Raw genomic sequence first — 27,585 nt, 5'->3', positions numbered from 1 at the left:
GAGCTAACATCTGTCACCAATCCTCTTTTTGCTGAGGAAGACCGGCCCCAATCCAACACCCATGCCCATCCTCCTCCACTCTACATGTGGGATGCCTACCACAGCATGGCTTGCCAAGCGGTGTCATGTCTGCACCCGGGATCTGAACCAGAGAACCCCCGGCTGCCAAAGCAGAATGTGCGAACTCAACCACTGTGCCACCAGGCCAGCCCACCCCATGTTCTCATTTTTGATGTAATAGTGAAAGCTGGTGTTGCCTTCTGACAGGGATGATCAGTATGTCTTCGTTCCTGATGCACACAACATCAAATCACTTCAGTCGGTGGAGTGAGAGGGAAGACTTCCTCTTTTCTAGTTTGGCATTTTTCACTTGTTTGACTATCTCACTGTACTTGTCACTTGTGAAATACATAGAATTGCCTTCTTTTTAGACAGTAAACGGTTAAAGCAATGACAAAAGTGTCAACTAGCATCACACCTGAGGTTCTCTCTGGATGTATTTGGGAGCTGTGACAACAGTGGGAAGCAGTATCAGCTGGAAACTAATGAAGGTTCAGGGAAGGCCATTTACTGAAAACACTCAACCAGGTGTCCCCACCACGGCAGCTGGGCACACGCTGACCAGCAGACTTGGACTCCTAGATGGAGAGGTGCCAGACATCCCACGGCCAACTAAGGTCAAGTGACTCTTCCCTTATCTGATTAATATGCCCAAAAATGGTGTTTAAAGTCAGGCTCTCATCTGACTCTGATTCTACAACGAATGGCAAAGACACCCAAACAGGAAGAGGTCCAGCCAGCAGGCAGTCCTCATTTCATGTGTGTGATCTGAGGTTGGGTCTGGGCACACCTCAGCCAGGTGTGCACAGGTGTGTATGGCAGGCAGATGCAAGATATGTGGGCACCTGAGCTCTCAAGCAAAACCTTGAGGCCAAGTTTAGCCCTTGACCAAACCCCTGGGCTAGCCCCTCCAAATCCCACAGGAGGCAGGCAGGCTCAGGTAAAGGATTCCTCTAGGCAGGGCCCATGGCTGGAAACAGGGACCACTCACCTGAGGACCTGTGTATCTTACAATAAGACCAACCCACACCCAGAAACCCGCATCCTTACCCAAATGGGTCACCTCCCTGCAGGCCTCCTTCTGCAGGGCATCATGTGGTCCCTAGTCTTCCCATGTGGGATGCAGGGCCTGGTCTCCAAGCGCCACCAACAGTTGGAATGAGCCCATGTCCATGGGAAGAAGAGAGTCAAAGGGGCATGGTAGGAGTCAAATGGAAACTGGGAGAGAGAGAGAGTGCAGGCCAGAGAGACCAGGGAGAGGGGAGGACAAGGGGAGAGGGAGAATTAGCACCCAGGTCTGGCCAGAGAGTGCGTGCAACCATGAGGATGCTGGGAGGCCTGGTGAGTGCTCACTAGCTCACCCACCACAGGCTGAAGTCTCTGCTCCCTCTGCCCATCCAGTCAGCTGGGGCACAGCATCATTTCAGAGGACAGGACAGGGTGACAAGCATCCAGGGCCCCAGAGGAACAGAACAGAAAGGTGTGTGGCAGGCAATCCTCCCACCCAGGCCCACCCTCTGGATCCCTGAGTCTCTTTGGAGGCTCCTCTGGGGTCAGCCCTTACTGTCTGCAGGGCCTGAAGCCCAGCTGAAGGGTGAGAGGACCAGAGAACAAGTGGAACCCCTCTCCTGACTAGATGTCCACCCAGCTCCGCGAGCCCCACCTCTGAACACAGGAAGAGCTCAGTACAGTGAGCAGGTGTCAGGGACACCGTGCCCAGGGTGCTGCACAGTGAGCCTGGCTTTCTCATGGGCTTCCACTAAAAAACTGGGTACACTGTGCTCCAAGAGGCCCAAGATGTAATAAAATCACACTTGAGAATTCATCAAGGCTTTTAAAACCATGTATTTGAGTTCACTTGAGATAATAAATTATTTGCTGATAAAAAAACTTTTGTGAAAGGGGCTGGCCCAGTGGCACAGTGGTTAAGTTCGCACATTCCACTTCGGCGGCCTGGGGTTCGCCAGTTCAGATCCTGGGTGCAGACATGGCACCACTTGGCAAGCCATGCTATGGTAGGCATCCCACATATAAAGTACAGAACAATGAGCACAGATGTTAGCTCAGGGCCAGTCTTCCTCAGCAAAAAGAGGAAGATCGGCAGCAGATGTTAGCTCAGGGCTAATCTTCCTCAATAAATAAATAAATAAAAACATTTGTGAGAGTGGAAGGGTCCCCAACATGAAACCAGGTGAGAACAACGGGGTGCAAAGCACTGACGGGGCTTTCTTTGGAAACGTCTACGTACTGCTCAACACACATACATGTGCATACATGAGAGAAGGGAGTAAGGACACATGACGGGTAACAGTGGCCATCTCAGAGAGGCAGACGAGGGGGGAGGCTTGAAATTTTACATACTTTTGTTAATGTTTGAATTACTTATAATGCACATATATTTTGAAATTTTTTTAAAAGTGAGAGGACAGACAAGATTAGCATATTTCTTTCTACCTCTGTGCAAGAGAAACTACAACTAAACTAATAAATGAAAACCCACTTTTGAAAAGTCAGGCAGAGCCCAGGGGTGGACAGTGAGATGGGGAGGAGCCTGAGAGAAGCAAAGCCAAGATCAGAGACAGCCCAGGAGGCACAGCCGAGGCACCCTAGACAGGAGAGGAAGCCCAGGCCTCGCTGCAGGCTGGTATGGTCAGTCCTGCCCACAAGTCTGTGTCCTCTGGGGCTATCTGATGCCATTTTAAATTGTCAACTGGGGGGCCAGCTCCGTGGCCGAGTGGTTGAGTTCGCGTGCTCCGCTGCGGCGGCCCAGGGTTCGGATCCTGGGTGCGGACATGGCACCACTCGTCAGGCCACGTTGAGGCAGCGTCCCACATCCCACAACTAGAAGGACCTGCAACTAAGATATACAACTATGTACAGTGGGGGTTTGGGGAGATAAAGCAGAAAAAAAAAAAAAAAAGATTGGCAACAGTTGTTAGCCCAGGTGCCAATCTTTAAATAAATAAATAGTCAACTGGGTGCCAAGGATAAAACCTGGATTATGGCTTTTCTGGTAGCACTGCTGTCTGTCCACAGCCAGAAGAGACCAGGCAACCAATCCATCTGGGCCCCAACCTCACTCTTGTGCCTGTGGGTTTGGGCGCTGGGGTCCTGAGTTGTGGGGACAAGCACCTACTCCACTATTCAGGCAGTGTGAGCCTGGGGAGGCCTGGCTCTCAGAAGCATGAGCTGGGGGAGCCTACAGGGCAGGCTCCTGGGTCAGGCCTAAGGATAAGGGAGGTGTGTTGGGGGAGCTGCTGGACACAGCTACTGAATGTGACCCTCCATGGCCCGTGGTGGGGAAAGGTTGGGGACATGGACAGCAGGATGTGGCATCTCTGACTTTGAAGGACTCACAGCTCACCTCAGCTCCATCTGTGAAGGGCTCGGCTGGCTCTGCTAGGTCACCAGAACACTGGTCCTCAGGAGGGGCCAACACTGAGGGGAGAGGGGAGTCAGTGTCCTCAGCTCCACCTTGAGGACTCAGGGGTCAGCACCGAAGGCAATCAATCAATCAGGCAGTCAACATATGGCCAGTGTCCTCAAGTGTTCCTTGCACCAGCTTGGGCTGGCCAGTGGCCTGAGACTGAGCTGGACAAGACATGGGCCTGCCCTCTATATCACACAGAATGCCCTGCCCTGGCTGGCATGCAGCCCCACTCTGGGCCACATACATACGCATACCTCAAGAGTACACCCAAGGCCCCTGAACCCAAGTCATTGAAACACAAGGAAACAGTCATTAGAAGCTTCCTTCACCTGCAGCCAGGTGTTCAGTAAAGGGTTGACTCAGCAGGCCTGGGTTGTCCAAATCCTAACATTCCAAAGGTTTGGCTCTTGACCTGCTCCTGGGAGGTATCTCTAACTGTTGGAATATTCTGCCTGTTAAGAGTATCTTTGTTTACCTAAGGCCTTGGGCCACACCAGATAGATTCTGCTAACAAGGTGACTTAAGGTAGTGACCTTGGGCCACACTGTATCAGTGTGACCTCTGGGGGAAGTTGAGACTGAGTAACTTAGGTCAGTCATGACTGTGTGACTGACCCAAATAAAAAGTCAGTACACCTGGCTCAGGTGAGCCTCTCTGGTTGACAACACCCTGTGTGTGTTCTCACACATCAGTGCTGGGAGAATTAAGCACCGTCCACATGACTCCCCTGGGAAAGGACATCTAGAAGCTCATGCCTGAGATCTCCCAGACTATGCACCTTTTCCCTTGCTAAACTTAATCTATATCCTTTCACTGTAAGAAAGTATAATCATAAGTATAACAATCTTGCTGAATTCTGTGACTTCTTCTAACAAATCATTGAGCCTAATGGTGGTTTTGGGGACCCCCAAACACACCGCAACAGTGACAGTCAAGGAAGAGCTCAGGGATCTGGCCAAGATTAAGTAAGGACATAGAGCAAAGGCAGGAGTCTTCATGTAAATGTGAATTGTGGCGAACTGGAAACCATGGGATTTCAAGGCTGAGTGGACATAACCAAGCATGCCCCACAGGATCCACATGAGTACCAAGCCAGAGCCCATTCAGTGACCAGTAGGCTCTTGTTCCAACATGCACATCGTTACAATGCAAAGTCTCTTTTTAGTGTGTGTCACTTAAGCATCGATTCAGTGGGAAGCTGGGAACTGGAACCGGGGGAAAACCTCTAAGGAGGAGGCAAATGCTTGCTTTTGTTCAGGAGATAGCCTGCCTCAAAACGCTGGCAATGGGCTTAGAAAAGAGCCCAGCAGTACAACCCAACACCCCATGAGGACCACAGACACACGCATCTAAGATGTCTCACCTGCACCTCAGGTTCAGGCCTCGGTGAAAACCAGTCGTGTGTGTTCAAGGTTTTCCTCAGCAGTAGCTGAATCCAGTTTTCAGCTTTTCCAGCAAGTGTAGAACCAGCTTCATCATGTCCTCCTCGAGACCCCAGCACCATCCAGCAGCAGCCCCTCCTCAGAGGTCTGGGTCCCAGCCCCTCCTTTGAGTATCTGTCATAACTCCAACCTTTTCCCTTTGTTCCCACAGCTCTAGAAGTGCAATGTCCCCTGCAGTGCCTACCACCATGACACCTGAGGGTTCTTTTTGTCCTTTTTTACTCCTTCAATACCTACGTTAAATTCTTTACATCAAATTCCCTCTGTTAAAACAAGTGGTATGTTAGAAGTTCCTCAAAAAGGGGCCGGCCCTGTGGCCAAGTGGTTAAGTTCGCATGCTGCGCTTCAGCAGCCCAGGGTTTCGCCAGTTTGAACCCTGGGTGCGGACATGGCACCGCTCATCAAGGCATGCTGAGGCGGCGTCTTACATGCCACAACTAGAAGGACCCACAACTAAAAATACACAACTATGTACACAGGGGGCTTTGGGGAGAAAAAGGGGAAAAAAATAAAGTCTTTAAAAGAAGTTCCTCAAAAGGACCCAGCACTTTCACTCCTGGGTATATAATCAAGAGAAATGAAGACATTTGTCCACGCAAAAACACATAGATGCATGTTCACAACAGCCAAGAGGAGCAAACAACATAAATATCAAATAATGGATAAATGAATAAACAGAATGGGATATATCCATACATCAGAATGTTATTTAGCCATAAAAATGAGTGAGGTGCTGACATGCTACAACATAGATGAACACCGAAAACATTATCCTCAATGAAAGAAGCCAGTCATAAAAAGCCACATACTGTATGATTCCATTTAATGGAATGTCCAGAATAAGCAAATCTAGAGAGACACAAAGGAGATTACTGGCTGCCACGGCATTAGGAGAGGGAAGAATGGGGAGTGACCACTAATGGGCACGGAGTTTCTTTGGAGGTAATTAAATTACGGTATTAGACAGTGCTGGTGGTTGTACACTTTGTGAACACACTAAAACCCAAGAATTGTATGCTTTCTTGGTATGTGAATTACAGCTTAGTAAAAGTGCTTTTTTTTTTTTTTTTTTTTTTTTAAGTGCTATGGTTTCTATCTCTTGATGCAGAGGGCCAACAGGCAAAGGCTCTGCATAGATTTGTGTGAATATGTGAGTCAACAAATGCCAGGACAAGTGACATTGTAACTGACCATCTCTCCTACCTGTTTCATGGCTGTCATCTCCTCACAGGTGTATAGATGCATATGTGGCCCAAGGTGAAGACATCACACGGCAGGAACTGCAAAGCCATCCCTGGCCAAGTCTACCTCTTTGCTCACCTCCTCTTGCCCCCATCCCCTCCAAAGAAGAATACCCTAATTGTGACTGGTGGTCTCAATGTCCAACTCTCCAACCAGACTAGGCTTCAATAGGGCAGGAACTTTGCCTGTCTCCTTCCCTGCTGAACCCACAGGGCCTGGCACCTAGCATGCACTCAGTGACCTTTTGAGGAAGGAGAAAAGGAAGAGAAAGGAAGCCCAGTATACCCCAAGAGGGTGACATGTCATACCAACCTCAAGCTCACACCTCTGCAAGGCTCAGAGGCCAGAAAAGGCTCCAAGCATGTGGCAGCTTCTCAGTCACCTTCCCAGTGATGAGAACACTGAGGGCCTGGGCAGTACGGGCAGGCATTCAGGCCTCAAGTTCCTGGGTTGTGTCCCCTTGCACATTCCCTGACCCCCAGGCCTCCTGACCAGCCCCTAGGTGCCTGTGGCTCGCTAGACTCCCATAACATCTAAGCGAGGTCCTCCAGCAGCACCACAGCCTCCTCACCACTCTCAGGACACTGGGACTCCACCCAGACCCAGGCGTCAGGTGGCAGCACACCCAGAAACTGTTCCAGCACTAGCAACTCCAGCACCTGCTCCTTCAAGCACACATCGGGCCTCAACCACTGGCAGCACAGCTTTCGTAGCTGGGCCAGGGCCTTGCAGGGCCCTGTTGCCTTCTCATAGCAAAAGCTACAGAAGCGCTGCTAGGGGTCCCTACCAAGCCCAGGCGGCAGGGTTGGGAGCTGAGGGTTGGAAAGGGGTTCAGGATACCATGGGGTGGCCTCATCCTCCATCTTGATGATCACGAGCTCTTCCTGATCAAGAGATGCTGGGTCACCTGCCACGGCAAGACCTCAGGAAGCTGGCCTCCCTTGCCCTCACTCAGGCCACACTCACTGTTTTCCTGGGACACACACGCACCCAGTCAGGGCCACGGACCACCCACACCCCTTCATTTACCCACACCCTCCAAGGCCACTTGCTTTGGGGAAACCGTCCCCAGACCTGGCCAGCTGGCAACCTGGCAGGGGACACCTCCAGCCTCAACCTCCCCATCTGTGCCCTCAGGAGGACAGCTGGCAGTGGAAATCCACTTAAGAGGATAGTGAGCCAAGCCCTACAGGGAAGCTCTCGGGAGCTCAGGCCAGACTGGGCCAAGGTAAAATGGCTGCTCCTAGGGACATGGATGCAAACAAACCCAGTATCTCAGTGAACTGAAAGAACCCCCACAGCAGCCAAGCAGAGGTGCTGGCAGGAACTAGCAGAAGGTCTGTGCCCATGGAGAGTCTGAGCAAGCAAAGGATGCAGTCTGAGGGGCACTTGGAAGAGTGATGTAGAGAACAGACAGGAAGGGGAAGGTGGAAGCTGATGACAGCTGCAGTGCAGCCAGAGTGGGCCAGGTGGAGGGAGAGCAACAGCTGGCTCCCGCCCTGGGAGGACTTCCTTCCTCCACGGCAGACTACTACAGAGCTTGAGAGGCTCAACTAGCCAAGATCAACAACGGACAGGAAGAGATGTCCACTCTATGATGCCACACAAGAAAGTAGACCTCCTCACTCGACACGATGCCACTAGTGTTAAAATTTTAGAACTTACCTCTGCGGGCGTATATGCCTGTGTGTACACAGGAGCTGCCGTTATAAATGTTCAGAAAACGATCCTGAAAAACAAATCCCCAGCTGGCAATCCTAGGGAAAGAATTTGGAGGACATTCACGTTTTCCTTTATAGATCTCTGATTATTGTGATTTTTTTTCTTTTGCAATGGCCATTTGTTACCGTTGCAACTTCAAAAACCAATAAAGATTGTTGTCAATGCCAGCGCATGTTTCTAAAACGGCTCGTCAGGACTCCCCAGACCTGGGCGGTGCCATCCCTCCCCCGACGAAACCTCGGGCTCCTCACCCCCTGGTGCCCTGTGAAGGTGACAGCTAGAGAGCAGGACATTCTGGGCAGCGGATCAACAGAGGCAAAGGCCGTGTGGCCAGGGCGATCCGGTAGAGCCTCGGGCCGGCTAAGGATCTCCGGGTTAATCCCGAGTGCGGCGAGGGCCCCTGCACCGCGCTCTCACTTCACGGAGGGGCGAGCGCACAGGTGCAGTGAGATCAAAGAGGGGACCCAGGCCTGGGCTGCGGAAATCCAGAGTTTTCCCAGAGGAGGTGAGAAGAGTTTACGGAGAGCTGAGTGGGAATGCGAACGGAGTCTGCACGGAACCGGGAACCGCCGGAGGGAGGCCAGGAGCTTCCGCGGAGGATGGACCGGCACACGTCCGCGGCTGAGAGCCGGAACCGCTGCTGGGACAGGCCCCGCTCCCCCGGACTCCATGTCCCAGTGGCCCCCGCGCCGCCCTTCCCTGCGGACTCGCAGGAGCTCCTGGGAGACAGGTAGTGCTTCTCTGCCCCGCCTCCCCGCCACCCTCCGGCAGGCTGCACACTCTACTTCCGGCCTTCCCGACGCCTCTGGCCGCAACGAGCCCACGCTCTCTGCCCCCGGGAGCCAGGCAGACCGGCACCGAGGCGCAGGAACAGCGACCAACCACCCTGGGGCCCGAGGACCGGGCGCTTCCAGGAGCACCAAGAACTGCTTCTGGCGCCTCGTACCCTCTCTCTCCCGCCCCTGACGCGCAACCCATACTAACACCCGACATTCCAGGCAGGCGCGCCAAGAGGGGTAGAGCTGACGGGTCAGTGATTTCTGCGTCTCTATGGCAACGGCCCGCGCCCGGAAGTGAAAGGCAAGCGAGATGGTCGGCCGGGGAAGTTCCCTGGGAAACGTAGTCCTCGACGGTCGCAGCTGCAGACACTACATTTCCCAGAAGGCAGCGGGCGCCCGCGCTCGGGGCCGGAGCAGACGCAGTGCCGCCCGGAAATGTACTTCTTCAGGGGCCCGCGAGAGGGCGCTGCTTGAACGCGTCCGGGGCGCTCCGCTGCGCGCTTGGGGAGGACCAGGAGTCGAGGAAACGAGCCCTGGAGCCGGACGGGCCCACGTGCACGTGGTCTCCGCCACACACGGCCTGCGTGACCGCAACTGCAGTCGCTTCCGTGCGCTCTGCTAGCATGCGGTGGCTGTGCCCGGCTGCCGCTCACCTGCCTCTCTATTCCTTCCACCCCTCCGAGTTTGGCCTCAACCACTCCTGCCTGGTCCCCTGGCCTCCTCCATCTCCTGTGCGGCGCTCAGCTGCCATCGGGGCTACTCCTTCCTTCCGGGCCTCAGGCCTTTACCAACCACCCCATCATGCTGGGGCGCCTCTGACAAGCCCCTCTCTGACGGTGGCATTTTGAAGTGACCAATCCACTGATTGTCAGCAACGTCCCGAAGGCTAGGACACCACCTCCCCAGAAAGCCTCCCCTATCGTGTCCTGTCCTCTGCCCCTGGCTCAGTTGGGGTCCCTTCCAAGTCGCCTGTCACAGACCTTGTCACACAGAATGTAACAACCTCTGGACTGACGGCTCCTGAAGCCAGTCTCACTCACCCTGGTCTCCCCAACACCTAGCCCAAGTGCTCATAATTGGTGCAATTAATCCAGTCAGTCATCAGGGTGCTAAGAAAAAAGCTCCTTCCCTTCTCCTTGCCACTCCTCTTGCCACTCTCCCCCAGAAGACAAACAAACGGCCTCATCTGACCTTTCTCCCAGTAAGAGTGGGCCCTCAAGCCCCTCCCTGGCCCCAGTCTCTGTGATGTGTTGACTGCAGGCCCATCACTGCAGGTATTGGCTGGGACAGAGGTGGTAGAAATCCTTTCTCCCATCTTTATTTCTTGGCACGAGAGTCTATGTGCATGTGTGCAGGCACATGCAGGTACCTGTGCTGAAAGGAGTCCAAGAGGCCAGACATCCCTGTTCCATCCCCTATGGCTCATCCAGGTGGAGCACAGGAACATCTTCCCTTGCTGACTGTGTTTTGGCAGCCCATGTGGTGCGTCTGCAGAATCAGGCGGACACCCTAGGGTTCCTGGTGTTAGAGTTTGGGGAACAGAACAAGCTGGAATGAGGGGAGATAACAAGACTGTCCAGGGAGCCCATCCATCAGAATCAGAGATGTGGGTCTAACTTCAGGGAGAGGCTGGTTTGCAGCCAGTGCACTGGGAGCTGAGCCTGAGGTGGCCACTGAGCCCTCATAAGTGGATGGGATTTCCCAAAGAGCACCAGACACAGGAAACCATCAGAGTCATAAAAGGCTCAGCCTCTGAGGCTGGAGGGAAGCCAAGACAACCATGACAACCACAGAAACCCAGAAAAGAGAATATCTCCAAACCAAAGACGTGGTCCCTGGTATTAAAAACCACAGTGGACCAATACGTGCCCATGGGCTTGGGCACAGGGAGGGTACCAGAGACCTCAGACAACAGAGGCCACAGAAACCACAAGGGGACAACGATGGCACGGAAAGCGAGCAAGGAGATGCTGAGAGCAGGAAACCCTCATCTAAACTTGGCTAGGAAGGGTCACAATGGTGCAAGGAGTGAGAGGTCAAGGTTGGTAAATGGGAGAGGCTGGTCTCTGCCCTGGCCCCTGTGAAAAGTGATAAAGAAAACCTTATTCAAAATGGAGTCAGGAAGCCATGAAGAGAGAGCTCTCATGCACATACCACTCGTCAAAGCCTACATAACTAGTGAGGGAAGAAGGAAGATCCCTCCTCACCCCAGCAGCAACACACTAACTACCACTTGCAGCCAATGAGAAACCTCCACAACCTCAAACTCATGTCCTCCCCTATGAACTTTTATTCAAAAGAATCCTCTCCAATTTCCTCCTAAAACCTAATAAAAGCTGACCTTCCCTTTGTCTCTTCAGACTTTCCTACGGTTCACCATAGTTTACTTGTCCCAAGTTGCAATTTCTCTGCTATTCCTAAATAAGATCAACTTTAATAATCTGCCAATTATTTTATTTAAGGTTGACACTCCTTACAAGGCAGGCCACCCTGAGGGGCTGTGCTGGGCAACTACTGTGTTACGGGGTGTGTCTCTCTCATGGGTGAGCACTCCTGGGCCCTGCAGCTCATTTGCAAATCAGAGACCACCACCCTCCAGTTCCCCAAGCCTGGCACTGTGTGTATCACTGTACAAAGACCAGAGGGCATGAGATATGAGAACCATGGGAGAGAAGGGACAGTGTCCACCCTCTAGAAACAAAATGTCATCAGACAGGGCCCATCTGAGGTCAGGCCCAAACCCCAAATCATGCAGGACAGCCGTACAGGTCTGTCCTTCAGCACCTGTACCCTTAGCCACTGGGCCACCCTGTGGGCCCCACCTGGGGTGAGTGCAGGCTTCCAGCCAACTCCCTCGTTGCCAACACCACGGGGCCTCCTGAGGATGTAGCTGCCTGATCTTGTCGCCTCCTTTCCCGGTGCAGCTCCCGGAGGCGGGCAAGGGCACAGTGGACACCCCGGGACACACGCAGGCTGCGCTCCCGGTTGGGATCATTCTCTGTGAGGACCCGCAGGCCAGCAGCGAAGTGGGACAGGGCCTGGGCCAGGTGCTCGGGGCTCGGTGCACCCACACCAGCTTCCTCCTTAGTCCTTGCACCAACCACAGCCCCTGTAAGATCTGGCTCTGGTCTTCTGGAGGCCAGGCCTTTCCCTACCTCCCAGGGCAGCTCAGAGGCACTGGCGTCCCCATCCTCTGCATCTTGAGGGATGCCCCGGGGCAGGGGCTCCCCATGGGCCTGGAGCAGGCAGGTGACATCAGCCTCAGCCATGTCCCCAAGGCCCACATGGCTTGCTAGTGCCATAATGCTGCGGTGGAGCTGGGGCACAGCATTAGGTTCAGGGGCACCAGTGGGCACGCACTCAGGCCACAGCTTTCTCCAGGCACTATTCATGGTGGCAGGCTGCAGCTCTGCCCAGGCCTCGGCAATATTGTCTACAGCGGTTATGACAGTATAGCTGCGCCAGAACTCCCACACAGAGGGCCGGTCCTCACCAGCCGTTTCCTGGACCAGCTGGCTGAGCATGCGGTGCAGGTAATGGGCCTTGAAGGCAGCGATGATGCCCTGGTTCATGGGCTGGATCAGGGCTGATGTGTTCTTGGGCAGGAACTCGACACGCACATGGGCCGAGAGGCTACCCAGGTGGGCAGGGTGGCAGGGCGCACCATCCAGGAGCAGCAGGGCACGGTGCGGGAGGCCGTGGCTGGCACAGTAGCTCTCCACAGCAGGGCAGAAACAGCCAGTGAACCACTCTTGGAAGATGCTGGGCGTCAGCCAATCATTGCGGTTGGAGCGCCAGACCACAGGCAAGCTGGACTTGGAGCAGCCCCTGAGGGCGCGTGGGTTCTCTGAGGGGTACACTAGCAGGGGCTTCAGCTTGAAGTCACCAGCTGCATTGCCACCGAGCAGCAGGGTCAGATGGTCCTTAGAGGCCTTGGGCCCAGGCCCAGCTGCCCCCTCCAGTGCCAGCAGCATGCGCTCAGGCAGCCGCTTCCAGAACAGGCCCGTCTCATCCACGTTGAAGACTTGGCTTGGTGAGTACTGGCCTTCCTCCAGAATGGTGCGCAGCACTGGGGGGTACTGGGCTGCAGCCTGGGCATCAGCCACAGCTGGCTCATCTGTCAACAGCACATTGTGGCGCATCTTGAAACGGGCAAACCAGCCATTGCTGGCCCCGAAAGTCTCGACCTGGGTGCCATCACCCTGCTCGTGCTGCAGCTGCGCAAAGAGCCGACGTGCTTTGTCCTGGATAAGCAGTGTGCTGACGGGCAGGTTCTGCCGCTTCTGCTCCTCAATCCACAGGCTCAGCAAGCGTTCCATGTGGCCCATCACCACACCCCGGCAGCGGGTGAGCTGTGTGGCACTGACAGGTGTGGCTGCCTGAGAACTGGCACGGATCTTGTCCTTGTTGACACGGATAGAGGCGACAGTGGAGGTGGCCAGCCCCAGGGCCCGGGCAATCTGTGTCAGCTTCTCACCCTCCTCAAACCTCCGAAGCACCTCCAACTTCATATGCAGGGTGATGGACTTCCGGTCCCGCCTGGCACTGTGACGGAGGCCAATCCCACCAAGGGGCGCCTTCCCTGATACCTGCAGGTGGGGGATTGTCTTCATTCCGCCTCCCCAAGCCATGCACCTGGACAAGCTCTCTCCCCACTGCCCATCCACGGTAGCTACTGCAGTGCCCACGAAGGCAGCTTCTTGGCCTCTCCTGCCAGGCCTGCCTCTGCCTGTGAGAGGAGGAAACATGGGCATTAATGTGTGAGCACATGGGAGTCCCAACCACTGCCCAGCCTTCCCATGATCTGACACAGATCACCCAGCCCCGCTGACCACTGCCACAGAGGTACACCCAGTCCTTTCTCTCTCTACTGCTAAAAACACTGCACGCTCATTTCCAAGCATTCTTTGCATCTGGAGGAACATGTCACTTAGTTTTAGCTTATGAGATAAAAGAGAGATCTGTTGGGAGACTTCACTCTCTTCCCCCCAGCAAACCCCTTGCAACCACAAGAGAAAGTCAAGAGAGTCTAGAAACCCTGCCAAACACTGATGAGCAGATGAGCTACCCATCTCCATGCTTCTCCCTCAAAGACATCAAATGTCAGTGTGAGAAGCTGAATAATGGCTCCTAAAGACATCCATATCCTAATCCCAGGAACTTACGAATAAATTATCAACACGGCAAAAAGGAGAGTGCAAATATGATTAACTTAATAATCTTGAGATGAGGAGATTATCCCAGGTTCTCTGAGTGGACCCCAAACGTAATCAGAGGTCCTTGTAAGAGTGAGAGACTTCTTCACTCAGAAGGCAATATGACCACTGAAGCCCGGAGGTTCCAAAAGGAACCAGCCCTGCCAATATCTTGGTTTTTAACCCAGTGAACTTATTTCAGATTTCAGACCTCTAAGACTCTAAGATAATAAACCTGTGTTGTTTTAAACCACTAAGTTTGTAGTAATACATTACAGCAGTCATAGGAAACTAACACAGAAGGGAAGCTCCCTAATTCATGCCACCACTGTGGTGTACCTGGGGATAAAGGAGGAAGGTGGTTCCCCACAAAGCAGCCAGAATGATTCACTAAGTCAGGTCCTGTCCCCCTCTGCTCAGAGCCCTTCCAGGCTACCCACCTCTCTCAGAGTAAAAGCCACAGTTCTCATCAGCTTCATCAAGGGCCTTAAGGCCTACTTCTCTCCTTTGCTAACTCCTGAGCACATCCTCAGGGCAGACTAAGGATGTTCCTGACTCAGAGCTTTTGCTCTTGTGGTTCCTTTGGCCCAGAGCCAGCGCTCTTCCCTGTTATCTGCATAGCTTGTTCCCTCTCCTTCTGCAAGTCTCTGCTCAAATGTAACCTGATCAGAGAGGCCCTCTCCCCCTATATTTTATTGTGCATCTGTCACATGCTGCCTGAGGGCAGGAGCTGAGTCTGCTGAGCTCTCTGTTGCATCCCAAGGCCCAAGAACAGTGCCCAGCACTTAGCAGGCATCCAGTGGTCGCTGGCTGACTAAATTATTAAACGAAATACAGTGGTGGGAGGCAGGGTTCTCACCTCATCCCTTTTGCATTTTAAACCACGTGAAAGTAGCACCTAATGAAAACACTAAGATTTTTTTGAAGGAGTGGGTGTGAAAAGCAGGGAAGGACAAATGCCTGACGGGTCTGTGTTTGGGGCGTATCTATGGCACCTAGGACGAATACCTTCAGGGACTCACGGGCTGCACCTGGCTTGAAAGAGCCCACAGAGCCCTCGAGCCGGGGAGGCAGAAAAAGGTAAGTGGCCACGGGGAAGGCTCCTGACCAGGAAGAGGCCCCGAATTCTGAACCACTCACGCGCCCACCCTTCTCTCTCCGATATCCACGCCTTTGCCTGCGAGCCCACAATTTCAAATTAATTCACCCATATATTCACTCATTTCCTCCCTCCCCATCTCGAGACAAAGACCCCAAGCCCGCCACCAGGAAGGCTCGCCGCCCAGTCTGGATGAAAGACAGGGTTCGACCCTCGAGACTACATTTCCCAGACAGCCATGGAGCCGCCGAAGGCTCCGATTGGCCCACTAGCGCGCGTCCCCGGCTGCGCGCGCAGCGGTCTCTCTCCGTTCCCTTCCCCCCGGCCGGAGCCGAAAGAAAGGGCGCCCCAGCCCCCGCCCCCGGAGCCCGGTTCCCAGCGAGGCCGAAAGTCCTCACCCCCGGACCGCGACGCGAGCCGGCTGCTTCAGCTGGGCAGGTCTGGCTGCCGCCCCTCCCCAACTCCTACCTCACAATGCCGATTCCCAAAAGCGGCCGAGCCCAGCCTCCATCTTGCCAGAGGAGGCCGAAAGTTGTCGGGCGACGGCCAGGATTGGAGGAGGGTGCGTGGGGCCCGCCCCCGACGGCGCTCTGGCCCTGCGCCCGGCGCTCCCGGGCCTACCGGGAAATGTAGTTCAGCGTCGAGCCCCCTACGCGCGGAGTCCAGGCGGGGACGCCCGAGGCTGTCTCTGCTGGCGGTTGGTTTTCTCGACGGTTAATTTTTCTCTCGTATCTTTTCCGCCGCCTACTTTCTCTTTCCATCATCATCCCTACCTCCTTCCCTTCCTGTCTCTGTCTCACTGTTTTCTCATTATCCCTGTCTGTTCCCCATCCCGGAGAACTGGTTCCCTTCAGACTGTCAAAACAGAATTTTCAAAAAACTTAAACTCAGAACGTGTCAAAGATTTATTTACCTCATGGAGGGAACTAGTAGGATAACGTAGGTGGTTCCAGGAAGATGAGAGAGAAGGAGCGATAGAGTAAAAGAAAGAACAAACACTGAAATAAAAGTGCAAAGTCGGATTAGTGCCCTATAGGGCAGTGGGCAGGCCCGGGCGTCTTAGTATCCTGCTTAGTGTCCTACAGGGTCACACAACTATAACCCTTGGGGCACTCTTTTCTACCAGACAGAAAGCATTTGCAACTTTTCAACCTTTTACAAGTTAGCATCTAACTTCACAGTATCTGGACTCTGATAAAAAGTAAAGTCAAAAAGAGTTGCTTCGCTTAGAGAGTCAAGTGACCCGAAGCAGGCTTGGTAGAGACATGCTAGGGAACTCAGAGAGGGCTCCCAGTCATCTTCTTTGTCTTATTGTCAAGTTTTGGATAAGGTTTTCTAACAAATCTCCCTCCAACTCTCTGTCTCTCTTGCTGCCTGTCACCCTTCTCTGACTCTTTGAAAACTCAATCCATCTTACTTTATCTCTAATTTCTGTCCCTTTCTCCCCTCTTGCTTCTGTACTCCTGTATCCTTGTCTGTCCCTTAGTCTCGTAATCTGCCCTTCTTGTCTTTGTGAATCTATTCTCCCTCTCCCTCTTTCCCTCTCCTTTCATCTGCATCCCTTCCTGATCTCTCTCCCTCTTATCTGTTCTGACACACCTGTCTCTCCGTCTCTGACTCTCTGACACTCTAGCTTATCACATTCTCTAGGTCTCTGAGGGTAGAAATCTCTCTCCGGTATTCTTCTTTTCTACCCGTGTCTCTGTCTCCTGTCTGTTCACTTACTTTCAGTCTCTCCTCACATCTCTCTCTGCCCCAGAGTCTCTGCCCTAGAAGGCTCTGGGTCTCTCCTTGTCCCTGAGTCTCTGGGTTTGTTTGTCTTTCTCTCCACACTGTCTCTTACTCGGTATCTCTGCCCCAGTCTCCTCCCCACGCCCTCACCCTACCTCTCCTATGGCCTTTCAGACGCCCGCCAGGTCCCTGGGGTTGCCTTGGAGACCTCCGTGTCGGTCCAACCGGTTACTATGGAGACGCCCGGGCCCGCCTACTGCCTGCGAGCACAAAGGAAAGTCTCGCCGCGCACGCGCGCACGGAGGACCTGGCCGACTACACCTCCCAAGAAGCACCGGGCCGAACCTCTCTCCATTTTGCTGTCCCGGCGGACGGTGAAGGAGGAGCGCCCCCTCAGCCGGGGGTTGCCATGGAGACGCGGGCTGACGGCGTCCTAGCGAGGGCAGTGATTGGTGCAGAACCCTGCCCCCGGAAGGCCCGTAGAGAATTGAGGGAAACGTGGTGGGGGGCATGCGCGTTTGGGAAGGCTGTGCTGGTGTCGGTTGCCCCCTGAGAAGCTTGCGCACGTTGACGGGGGCCCAGAGGCCTGGATCTGAGGCGGGGAGCGCGGGAAGAGGCGGCGGGAATGTGACCTGATCGTTGTGAACAACGCTACCCCGGGGAACAGGGGGAGAAGGGTGGAAACAGAGGCGAGGGTGGGGGAAGGGCAAGGAGGCGCTCGGGCTGGTGCGTGGAGCATTCTGGGAGACATAGTTCGGCCGGGGAGGGGAAGTCGGCAATTGCGCATGCTCAGCAGCGCGGAGCGACCTGCTGAGCGCCGAGGTGAGGGCCGGAGCCTCTCGACGGGGAAGGCTCGGGCGGGGTCCAGGGCAGCGGCTGCGGACTCGTGGATTCTGGCTGCCCAGCGGGACCAGTATCGCGGGGCAGGGACCTGGGTACTCTGCACGCAGGCCCGGTGCTGTCGCGCGAGGCTCGTCAATCACTGCGTATTGCCATGGTGACAGGCTCTGGGAGCCCCGCCTCCTGGTTGCCATGGCGGCACCAGGACCTGCCGGGGCTCCCTCGCGGGGAAGTTGCCTGCCAAGATTTCTGGTAAATGTAGTTCAGGAACCTCCGCAGGTGCGGGCCGGCTTGGCGAAGCTTTCTCCCAGGATTTCAGGATGACCTGGAATCGAGGAGCAGAGGTTTGATTTGGAATCAGGCGGCCCTCGAAATCGGATCCAAATCGAAATCTTAATTAGATTGCTTCAAAGAGCTCGCTCCTTAACCCTAGTTGTAGAAGGAGCAGCAGGGGGTGGGGGAAGGGGGGAGGTCGTCCACATTTGCAGATGAAGAAACAAGTTCACAGAGACACAGCGACCTGCCAAGGTTACGTGGCAAATCGACTGGATCAAAATTCCCGACCTTGCTTGCAGGCTCCTGGTGCAGTGGTCTCAGGGCCTTTGTGCGCCCCCTGGAAACTCCCCATCACCTTTTAGCAGCATTTAAAATCAGGAAGCTGAAGAAATGATGGGACGTTGTGTGGTGTGAAAAGTTGGGTTCAGAGGATGGGGCTGAATGGGGGGAAGATGCTGCCTGGGAGCTGGGACACACAGACGACCTTGCACAGGTGGAGAAGAGGGGAACAGGTGGAGATAGGCTGCCCTGTGGAACCAAGCTGGGAGGGGAATAGTCTGAAGGACTGGGTGGGAGAATGGATAGTGCGGTGATGGGCTGGTGTTAGAAGTGGGGAGTAGTGGTACTGATGCCCAGGTGGTGGTGGTGTAGGTGTCATTCACCTATAGGGCAGGGATGAAGTGGTATGAACAGAAGAAGAGCAGGATTTAAGGGAGAGCGAAGGTATCTTCTGGACCTAAAAAGCAGCCTGTGTTTGGAACAGGGGACTACCAGAGACTGCATAGGCCTAGCTAGAGACCAAGGATACGAGTGATTCATTGAGGGCTTAACAGCCCCACAGCTCCCTGGCATGTGAGCACCTCTCTATGCCTCAGTTTCCTCATATTCCTTTCACTCAGGGTAACTCTGAGGATCAAACAGCACAACATACAGTAGCCACTCAATAAGTATTCGTTGCCACTGTTTGTTCTCATCTTAGCAGCCTCATCCCATTCTTCCCCCAGGGGCAGACACTGGTCTCAGAGGTCCAGCCCGGTCTTTCCAATGAGGCCCGCAGCACTGGGATCCCCAGGCCATGCACCCCCGGAACACGAGGGACCTGTCATGGTGAAGCTGGAGGACTCTGAGGAGGACGGTGAGGCCGCCCCATGGGATCCTGGCCCGGAAGCTGCACGCCAGCGTTTCCGGCACTTCCGATACGAGGAGACAATGGGTCCCCGAGAGGCCCTGGCCCGGCTCAGGGAGCTGTGCCGCCAGTGGCTACGGCCCGAGGTGCGCTCCAAGGAGCAGATGCTGGAGCTGCTGGTGTTGGAGCAGTTCCTGGGCACACTGCCCCCTGAGATCCAGGCCCGCATGCGGGGACAGAGGCCAGGCAGCCCTGAGGAGGCTGCTGCCCTGGTGGAGGAGCTGCGCCCAGAGCCGGGAGGGCCCCGGAGATGGGTGAGTCAGTGGCCCTTAGCTGGATTCAAGGCTGGAACAGTTTCCAGCTTTGCCTCACCTGAGTCATGGACACAGGAAGGGACACAGAGTGGGGAAGAGGGAGGGCATTGGGCAGCCATGGGTGTCAGCAGCAGGAGAGCAACTGCAGGTGGTCCCTTCACTCCCTGCTCCCTCCCAGGGGAAGGTAGGTGCTTGGAGAACCTAGTCAGTCAGGATCTCTGGGGTCTCACAGTGGGGTGGATGCCCAGGAATCCCTTGCTTGCGCCCAGCCCAACTTCCTGCCTGGGCCCCTAATGGTGGGGGGTGCACCTCCCCAGGTCACAGTTCAAGTGCAGGGCCAGGAGGTGCTATCAGAGAAGATGGAGCCCTCTGACTTCCAGCCCCTCCCTCAAACCAAGCCTCGGACTCCAGAACCTGGGCCTGAGATACCCCCTGGGGCCACGCGGGAGTCGCCACTGGGCCTTCAGGTGAAAGAGGAGCCCGAGGTTACAGAGAACCCAGGTGAGGGCAGGCAAGGTGGGCACAACCCAAGGCCTGATTGGATGGGATGAGGGGAACTTGGCCTGAACAGCCTGAAGCCCACTGGGCTGGTCATCTGCCAGATGGGACTCTTCCCATGCACTGGTGGCTCCCACATTCTGCTCACCCAGTGGCCGTCACTACCCCTCGCATGCCAAGCCTGACTGTCACAGCTGTGTTTCCATGCTTTCCCCTGGCATGGAGCAGGCTGTTGGGGTTTCCGTGTGTGGGAGGTATGTGGGGTTCCCAAGGAGATCCACTGGGGGACATGAGCCCGTTGCTGGTGAGCAGACAGCAGGCTGGAGTATGGGTGAAAGAACTCCAAAGTGCTGGGGGCATGCTTCTCCCTTGTATGCCTCCAGACAGGTGCTACAGCTGACCACCCACACTCTCCGCCCTTCCTGTGTGGGCCCTTGTGCAACGACCCTCTCCTGGCCTCACTGGCCATCCTGTACAGGCTTCACGCAGGGGGGCAGGGCACTGACCTGAGCCTGCCTTGTCCTGCTGCAGCTCCTCCCATAGCCTTCCAGGGGTCCCTGCTTTGCTCCACCCTCCAGCTGGGCCCTTCGAGCTACTGTGCTATGCCCAGCCCCAAGCCTGCACCCAGGTGTCACCACACCTGGATCCCAGCATCTAGCACACCACTGAAGAAGGCAGTGGAGTGGGGACACCCTTGGACTGCCTAACCCCACCCTTTCTCTGCAGAGCTTCTGGCTTCTGGGCCTCTAGCCAACCCCGAGGAGGCTCCTTCCACTTTCCTGCCTGAGGAGGCCCAGGTGAGCCCCAAACAAGCCATGCCCTCTCCATACCCCGGGAGCGTCAATGGGTGGGGGTCAGGTATGTCCCTCCCTGGGCCTATATTGGCACACTTGAGCAGTGAGCACTGTGGTTTCAGGGCTGTAGGATCGTGCTGGAACAGGTCCCTCCCCAGAGCGAGACTGGGCCTGAGGGGCCCTCATGGAGGGAGCACCCTGGAGCCCTGTGGCAGGAGGAACGTGGAGGAGTCTTCTCCCCAGGTAAGACGAGATGTGGTGGGGCTGGGCCCTCTTCATGGACATCACCCATCCCACTCCTGGCCCTGCTCAGGTGGCCCTCTAGCTCCAGCATCCCCAAGCTCTCCCCTTCCGTGGACCATCCATGGCAGCATTCAGCATGCTTCAACATCCTACCCTCCAAAGCCAAGCTCTCCACTGACCTCATGACCCCTCCAGCTGATCCTCCCAAGATCGGAGCTTGTGTTCCCCACCCCCACATTCTCTCCCGCATTCTGGGCTTGCATCCCACTGATTGAGTGGCAGGGAAGGAAGGGTTGGGATCTGGCAAAGACAGCAGGTTCATGGACAGGGTGGGCAGGCAGGAGGGATCTTGACAAAGGGTGGGTATCAAATAGGACAGAGCAGGATCCTGCCCAATAGTCCAGGCATCTCAGGCAAGAGGCCCCCTGTTGTCCATCTCAGCCACTCCGCCCTCTGGCTGCCATCATCCACGCTTCCCACCTCCTCTTTCTCCATGTTCCCTGGACCCCGCCTCTTTCTTGGTTTATTCCCTTGTTCTGGTGGACCTTCCTGTGAACTGTGAAACTCTGGTGTGGGAGGTGAAGTTGTGAGATGTTATATATCTGAAGCACATTTGTCTAACACTCAATGTTAGACTGAAGTTTGGCTGGATGAGGAATTCTTTTTATTAACTCAGTCTCAAACATTTTTTACCACCATTGTTGATGAGATGAAATTCACATCTCAGTTGTGGGAAATTGGCTTGAATTGTTTCTTTGATTTCCTTCCCCTCCATTGTTCTGTTCTCTTGTTTCTGGAATGCCTGATACTTGCCTATTGGCCTCTGAGGCAGGTCCTCTAATGTTCATTTCACTCCGATTTCCCATCCTTTTCTTTCTGCTCTATTTTCCAGAAAATTTCCTTAATTATATCTTCCAGATTTTCTGTTGAGATTTTCGTGTTTCCTAGCATAGTTTTAATTTCCAAGAGTGTTTCCATTTGCTGTTCATTTTTATAGCCACTTCCTGTTGTTCTTACAGTTGTAACATAACATCTTTCCTCATTTCTCTGAGGATTGCAATAATTTAAGTTTTTTCTCCCAGTGTAGTCTCAGAGGGACCACAGATCTGGCGGCTCTGAGCAGGTAGGTGAGAAGCTTATCAGCCATGACAACAAACCAGGGCTGGAAGGAATGTTGGGGGTCACTAGTCAAGGAGACCCACTTCTTGGGGGATGTGAGCGGGTGGGTGGAGTATAAATGGACGCTACTAAAGGATCCATAGGGCAATGTGGCTGGGCCATTTGGGGGCACCCCATTGCTGTGAACATCTTCGGGTCTTTCCTCTGAGTCTTCCAAGAGGGCACATCCAGCATCTTGCAAGCATCCCAGGAGAGAGGCTGGTGTCTTAGTGCCCAGTGTGACTTCACTTAATCTCTTGACTTCCTCAGTATGGTCTCCCATCCTCAACCCAGCCTTTTGCCACGATGGGAAAGAGAGATCCAGGGATGCGAGCTACAGCAGTGCCCACCATTTACTCAGGATTCTGTGCAGACAGAGCCCAGGGCTGTTCTGTGCAGTAGCCATGCCCAGCTTGTTTCTGACACAGCCTCCCCAGCCTGCTTGGTGCCCCTGTCGCTTCACATGCACAACCTGAGGTACCTGGTACCTCCAAGTCCTGAACTTTTCAAGTCTTCTTTGGGGTAAAACGAGTTGATTTTTTTCAATTTTCCCCATTGCTGGCTTAGTGTTCACCTTTAGTCTGCCCCACAGTTGCCATTTACCCATCTGCTTTCCAGAGTAGAAAATGTCAAGGGTTGGTGTGTTGGCTTATTTTTCTTCTGTTCATCTTTGTGGATTTTATGCCTAAAAAAAGAACATTGTGGTTTTTACTATTGTTTCAAGGTAGAAAAAATTTAAATAGATGCCATGGTTACCCAGAAGTCCCAATTTATTATGTTTTTTTATCAATAAGGATCCCAACTCATTAATTTTTTCATAATTTCCTTGTTTCATGGATACTGATCCTACCTTTGAGGATTTGGAAATACTTTAGTGTCCTTTCTAGACTGGTTAGTAAGTTCAGTTTCCTCAGGTGTGAGTTATCCCACTAGTTGCATTGTTGACAGCCTGCCCTTCACAGCTCTAGGAGCTTCTTGTTTGTCCCTGCCCAAAGCATCATCCTAAGTGAGGGGGCCACAGGGTCCATCATAACCCAGGCCATTCAGTGAAGATACCTCTGTAGCCCAACCAAAAGCAAGCAACCTATCCCTGGCCAGGTCTGTGGGTAGACTATGCTAACGCAGCCCATTTCCCCAACCCCTACCTTCACGACAGAGCCTGGTTTTAGTCCCTGGATTTCCACAGTCTTAGAGCTTTAGAGCTTACTGTACCAGGCTCTGGATTCCTGAATCTTACCAACTGTCCTTTCTTGCTTTGGAGCTGCCCAAGGTATTTTTAAAGTTGTTCTTCTTATGTTTTGTCATTTTTGCATGTTGGAGCAGAGAGAGTAGGATCTAGCACGTGCTCCTTCTGCTGTTTTAGTTTTCAGCTGGCTGGCTGGGCTCAGCCCATGCTGTGTGGCTGACCATTCTCTCCAGCTTGGGTCTGCTTCTCTCTCAGTTCACAACCCCAGTCTCTTGGCTTTCTCCAGCCACACAGCAGCACTCCCTCAGGCTCTTTGGTATGTTCTTTCTCTGCAGCACCCCCATTCTCTCCTCAGGCTGCACTCCCCATAGACAACTTCAGCTCCCAGCTTCAGACACTGATTCCCCTCTGAATCAGACACTGATCTCTCCATCAGGTCTCCTGGCTGTTTCCCTTGTCTCTCAACTAAACATCTTCTGTGCAGCCAGTGTTTTCATCATGAGACTATTTTGAATAGCTAATGCATTCACACGTTAGAAAATTTAAAAGGCACGAGGGAGTATACACTGGAATGCCCCTCCCTTGCCTATGTCACACAGTCCTGCTCCCCATCAGCCAACATTACTAGTTTCTTGTGTGTCCTTTCAGAAAGATTCTCTGCCTAGAAGAGCAAACACAAATTCAGGTGCATACTCATTTCCCTTCTTTAAAACAGACGTGGATGCTTAATCTCCACTGTGTTCTACACCTGACATTTTTTGTGCACCTTCCCACTTTAACACATAGCAGCAAGTGCTCTTGTCTTTGGACCGCTGCGTAGAGCCCCACTGTGGACATGTTTATCCATGCAGGCTCCTACTGACAATCCTTTGGGTCACTTTTAAGTGATAAAATGAGAAACTTCATATGTAGGTCATTTCAAACAGGGGAACACAGCTGTGGGAGAAGTACCTGAAAGTGGAATTGCTGGATCAAATTGTGGGAAATTTGCCATTTTGATGTATTTTGCCAGACTGGCTTCCCATTCATGATCACCAGCAATGCACACAAACACTTGGGTCCCTGCAGTAAGGGTATGGAAATGGTAGATGAGTACAGCTCTGATGTGCAGTTTTCTTATTAGGAGGGGATTAAGCATATTTTATGAGATTTAAACATTAGTTACATTTCCTTTCCTGTTCACATCCTTTGCCCATGTTTGTCAGGTCGTTGGTCTTTCTTGTTGATTCATTGGAGCTATTTTCTTAGGTTAATTAGCCCTTTGCCTCTGGAGAGTTTCTCAGTTTGTCATTTGTTTTTTGACACTGAGTTGTTTTTTCTATGCACAAATGACTTCCTTTGATGCAGTATAATTTATCTGACTTTTCTTTGACAGCTTATTGATTTTCTGTCACCCACTGAGGCCCTTGCTACTGCCTCCTTGATTTAACTTCTTCTGGGCTTCCTCCTTCTCCCACCCCTGCTTTGCTCACACGTCCTCCCTCACCCAGCATCTAATGCTGGAGTGCTCACAGCATGGCTGGGACCTACTCCTTTTCTCCATAGACACCCACCCCTATTTAATCACATGCAAGCCAGGGCTCTATGTGCCATGCATATGCCACAACACCGATGTGCACATTTCCCTGCATACTGAGCCCCTAACTCCAGCACCCCTGACCCTGCTGGAGTCTCTGTCCCTCAGACACCCCACAGACATCTCAAGCAAGGTACATCAGACCAAAGTCCTGGCACCTGCATTCCCTCCCTCCCCTCCCCCATCCCTTCTATTGGCTCTACTTCCAGCCTCCCTCACCCACCCACTTATCTACATTTGTGGAAACCATCATCACCCACCTGGACAGAGCAATGGCCACCTGCCCCACTTTGCCCTACAGCCCTTCCAGAAAGGAGATTCTTGCAAACTTCAGTCAGACCTAGGAAGCTTGTCCTCATTTCCTCACTCTTCCTCCTCATGCAAGGTTCTGTCCATTGTCGCCTCCTTGGGGAAGCCCGCACAGACAGAATCCCTGCACCTGCCCATGTCACCTCAGACTGCCTCGTTGGGTCAGTTTCAGATCCCTCTGTTCACAGTTTCCCCCGGACTGCAGTGTGTCCGGGTACACAGTGGGTTCTCTGTCACGAATGAGTGGATCTCCTTGTGCAATGCAGGGTTCGCACTCCCGATGGACAACGTCTCTGCTGGCCCAGTCACTGTGAGCCCCCACCTCCACATTCCCTGGCACCTCGGGGTACCCGACCTTAGTAGCCGACTCCGGTCACCCTGCCGAGAAAGTAGTTTCTCGCACGCGCTCGTCCTCCACAGTGACCCGGGAGGTGAGCAAGATCTCACGGGCGAGGATCCCCGCCAAAGCGTGGGCCCAATGCTGGCCACCGCCCGCTGGCGCGCCCCCAGGGGTCGGAGCCGGGGCAGGGGTCGGCCCAGTACAGGCGCCGGGACCGTGCGAGGTGGCCGCTGCGACGTATGCGGGAAGGTGTTCAGCCAACGCAGCAACCTGCTGAGGCACCAGAAGATACACACGGGAGAGCGGCCATTCGTGTGTGGCGAGTGCGGCCGCAGCTTCAGCCGCAGCTCACACCTGCTGCGCCACCAGCTCACGCACACCGAAGAACGTCCGTTCGTGTGCGGCGACTGCGGCCAGGGCTTCGTGCGCAGCGCACGCCTGGAGGAGCACCGACGCGTGCACACGGGCGAGCAGCCCTTTCGTTGCGCTGAGTGCGGCCAGAGCTTCCGGCAGCGCTCCAACCTGCTGCAGCACCAGCGCATCCACGGCGACCCCCCGGGTCCCGGTGCTGCGCCCCCCACACCTCCCGGAGCGCCCGAGCCCCCAGGCCCCTTCCCGTGCAGTGAGTGCCGCGAGAGCTTCGCGCGGCGCGCCGTGCTGCTGGAGCACCAGGCGGTGCACACCGGCGACAAGTCCTTTGGCTGCGTGGAGTGCGGCGAGCGCTTCGGCCGCCGCTCGGTGCTGCTGCAGCACCGGCGCGTACACAGCGGCGAGCGGCCCTTCGCCTGCGCCGAGTGTGGCCAGAGCTTCCGGCAGCGCTCCAACCTCACGCAGCACCGGCGCATCCACACGGGCGAGCGGCCCTTCGCCTGCGCCGAGTGCGGCAAGGCCTTCCGCCAGCGGCCCACGCTCACGCAGCACCTGCGCGTGCACACGGGCGAGAAGCCCTTCGCCTGCCCCGAGTGCGGCCAGCGCTTCAGCCAGCGTCTCAAGCTCACGCGCCACCAGCGGACACACACCGGCGAGAAGCCGTACCACTGCAGCGAGTGCGGCCTGGGCTTCACGCAAGTCTCACGGCTTACTGAGCACCAGCGCATCCACACGGGCGAGCGGCCCTTCACCTGCCCTGAGTGCGGCCAAACCTTCCGGCAGCACGCCAATCTCACGCAGCACCGGCGCATCCACACGGGCGAGCGGCCCTATGCCTGCCCCGAGTGCGGCAAGGCCTTCCGCCAGCGGCCCACGCTCACGCAGCACCTGCGCACCCACCGGCGCGAGAAGCCCTTCGCCTGCCAGGACTGTGGCCGCCGCTTCCACCAAAGCACCAAGCTCATCCAGCACCAGCACGTCCACAATGCGGAGTAGCTAGTGTTCACTAGACCCCCTCTCTGCTCCACCTCGGTCCTGTGTGTGGGAGCGGGCAGAACACATACCTCACAGGGTTGTTGTGAGGCCTGCAATCGCTTCGGTACGAGCAGACCCGCCCAGGGCCTGACCCCTAGTAGGTGCTCAATAAACAGTAGATGGAACCTGGGTCTGGGTCTCTACCCACTCAGTGCCTCCCCACTTGCGCGAGTTCCTCTCTGCCCACCTCACCCATCCACGACTACTTCTACAACAGTGTGGTTTCATGGCCCCCTGCCAGGTGGCTTCTAACAGCACCTGCCCACGGCTGTAGGGTGCCCCCATGTACCAAGGCTCCTATACTGTTTGCCCATCGTGCCTTTAACCCACACATCCACAGGCCAAGCCAGCTGCCAGGTGAGTACCTGAACCGGCCCAGTTCTCCCCAGCCAGACGATCATCAGATGCAGAGGTAGAAAATGTGCCCAGAAGGCCAAAGACAGCCTGGGGATGAGCATTTGTAAGCTTTTAAAGCTAGGAAGCCATAGGTTTTATCTGTAAATCCAGATTCTTTCAGGACCTTTCTCTGGTTCCAGTATGTTCACCACCAGCAAGTGTTGAGGATGGGGGCCCCTTTGAGGGGGACCCCAGCCAGTCTGGGAATTGAAGTGGGCTGCAGGCCCCAGGCCAGTTCTCCAAGCCTCTAGTGATCATCCCGGTACCATGGGCCACAGTCTCCTCCCACCCTGACCCCATGCACAGCCCCCAAGGGCTTCCCCACACTGGAAGGTCACCATCAGGAGTGTGTTTAGCAGCAAGTCAAGAAACATGGCTGGCAGCAGCTTACATGAAAGTGGACAGACACTGCTAGTGTGGGTTCA

The 27,585-nt window shown here is 54.6% G+C and overlaps 2 protein-coding genes and 2 long non-coding RNA genes across 14 annotated transcripts; 1 reads left to right on the top strand and 3 right to left on the bottom strand.

Annotated features, from left to right (window-relative positions):
* Positions 1-2,149: 2,149 nt before the first annotated feature.
* On the bottom strand, positions 2,150-6,275 carry LOC123281294 (uncharacterized). Its single transcript, XR_011498542.1, has 3 exons — positions 4,854-6,275; positions 3,425-3,498; positions 2,150-2,917 (listed from the first exon to the last, which is right to left on the bottom strand). It is a non-coding gene; the product is annotated as an uncharacterized lncRNA (long non-coding RNA).
* Positions 6,276-6,942: 667 nt separating this feature from the next.
* Positions 6,943-8,509, bottom strand: LOC139042175 (uncharacterized). Its single transcript, XR_011498543.1, has 3 exons — positions 8,148-8,509; positions 7,840-7,931; positions 6,943-7,081 (listed from the first exon to the last, which is right to left on the bottom strand). It is a non-coding gene; the product is annotated as an uncharacterized lncRNA (long non-coding RNA).
* A 2,598-nt stretch (positions 8,510-11,107) lies between these two features.
* On the bottom strand, positions 11,108-16,981 carry LOC106846661 (tigger transposable element-derived protein 1-like). Of its 4 annotated transcripts, XM_044760182.2 has the most exons (3): positions 16,856-16,981; positions 15,883-15,967; positions 11,108-13,404 (listed from the first exon to the last, which is right to left on the bottom strand). In XM_044760182.2, the coding sequence occupies exon 3, from the start codon at positions 13,304-13,306 to the stop codon at positions 11,468-11,470; it is 1,839 nt and encodes a 612-aa protein (XP_044616117.1). In that variant the 5' UTR covers positions 13,307-13,404; positions 15,883-15,967; positions 16,856-16,981; the 3' UTR covers positions 11,108-11,467. The 4 variants fall into 4 exon arrangements, with proteins under 4 accessions (XP_044616117.1, XP_014721081.1, XP_070355013.1 ...); XM_014865595.3 differs by lacking the exons at positions 15,883-15,967; positions 16,856-16,981 and adding an exon at positions 15,438-15,622; XM_070498912.1 differs by lacking the exons at positions 15,883-15,967; positions 16,856-16,981 and adding an exon at positions 15,591-15,613.
* On the top strand, positions 15,526-26,925 carry MZF1 (myeloid zinc finger 1). 8 transcript variants are annotated; one of them, XM_070498907.1, is made up of 7 exons: positions 15,526-15,666; positions 16,875-17,175; positions 18,821-19,256; positions 19,574-19,757; positions 20,481-20,551; positions 20,671-20,791; positions 25,287-26,925. In XM_070498907.1, exons 3-7 carry the CDS (start codon positions 18,861-18,863, stop codon positions 26,723-26,725), a joined length of 2,211 nt encoding a protein of 736 aa, XP_070355008.1. In that variant the 5' UTR covers positions 15,526-15,666; positions 16,875-17,175; positions 18,821-18,860; the 3' UTR covers positions 26,726-26,925. The 8 variants fall into 8 exon arrangements, with proteins under 8 accessions (XP_070355008.1, XP_070355010.1, XP_070355009.1 ...); XM_070498904.1 differs by lacking the exons at positions 15,526-15,666; positions 16,875-17,175 and adding exons at positions 17,504-17,522; positions 18,116-18,233; XM_070498903.1 differs by lacking the exons at positions 15,526-15,666; positions 16,875-17,175 and adding exons at positions 17,869-17,884; positions 18,116-18,233.
* Positions 26,926-27,585: the final 660 nt, after the last annotated feature.

The sequence above is a fragment of the Equus asinus genome, chromosome 26, assembly GCF_041296235.1.
Source record: "Equus asinus isolate D_3611 breed Donkey chromosome 26, EquAss-T2T_v2, whole genome shotgun sequence".
In the NCBI taxonomy this organism is placed as follows: domain Eukaryota; kingdom Metazoa; phylum Chordata; class Mammalia; order Perissodactyla; family Equidae; genus Equus; species Equus asinus.
This window is presented reverse-complemented; position numbering and strand designations above follow the sequence as displayed.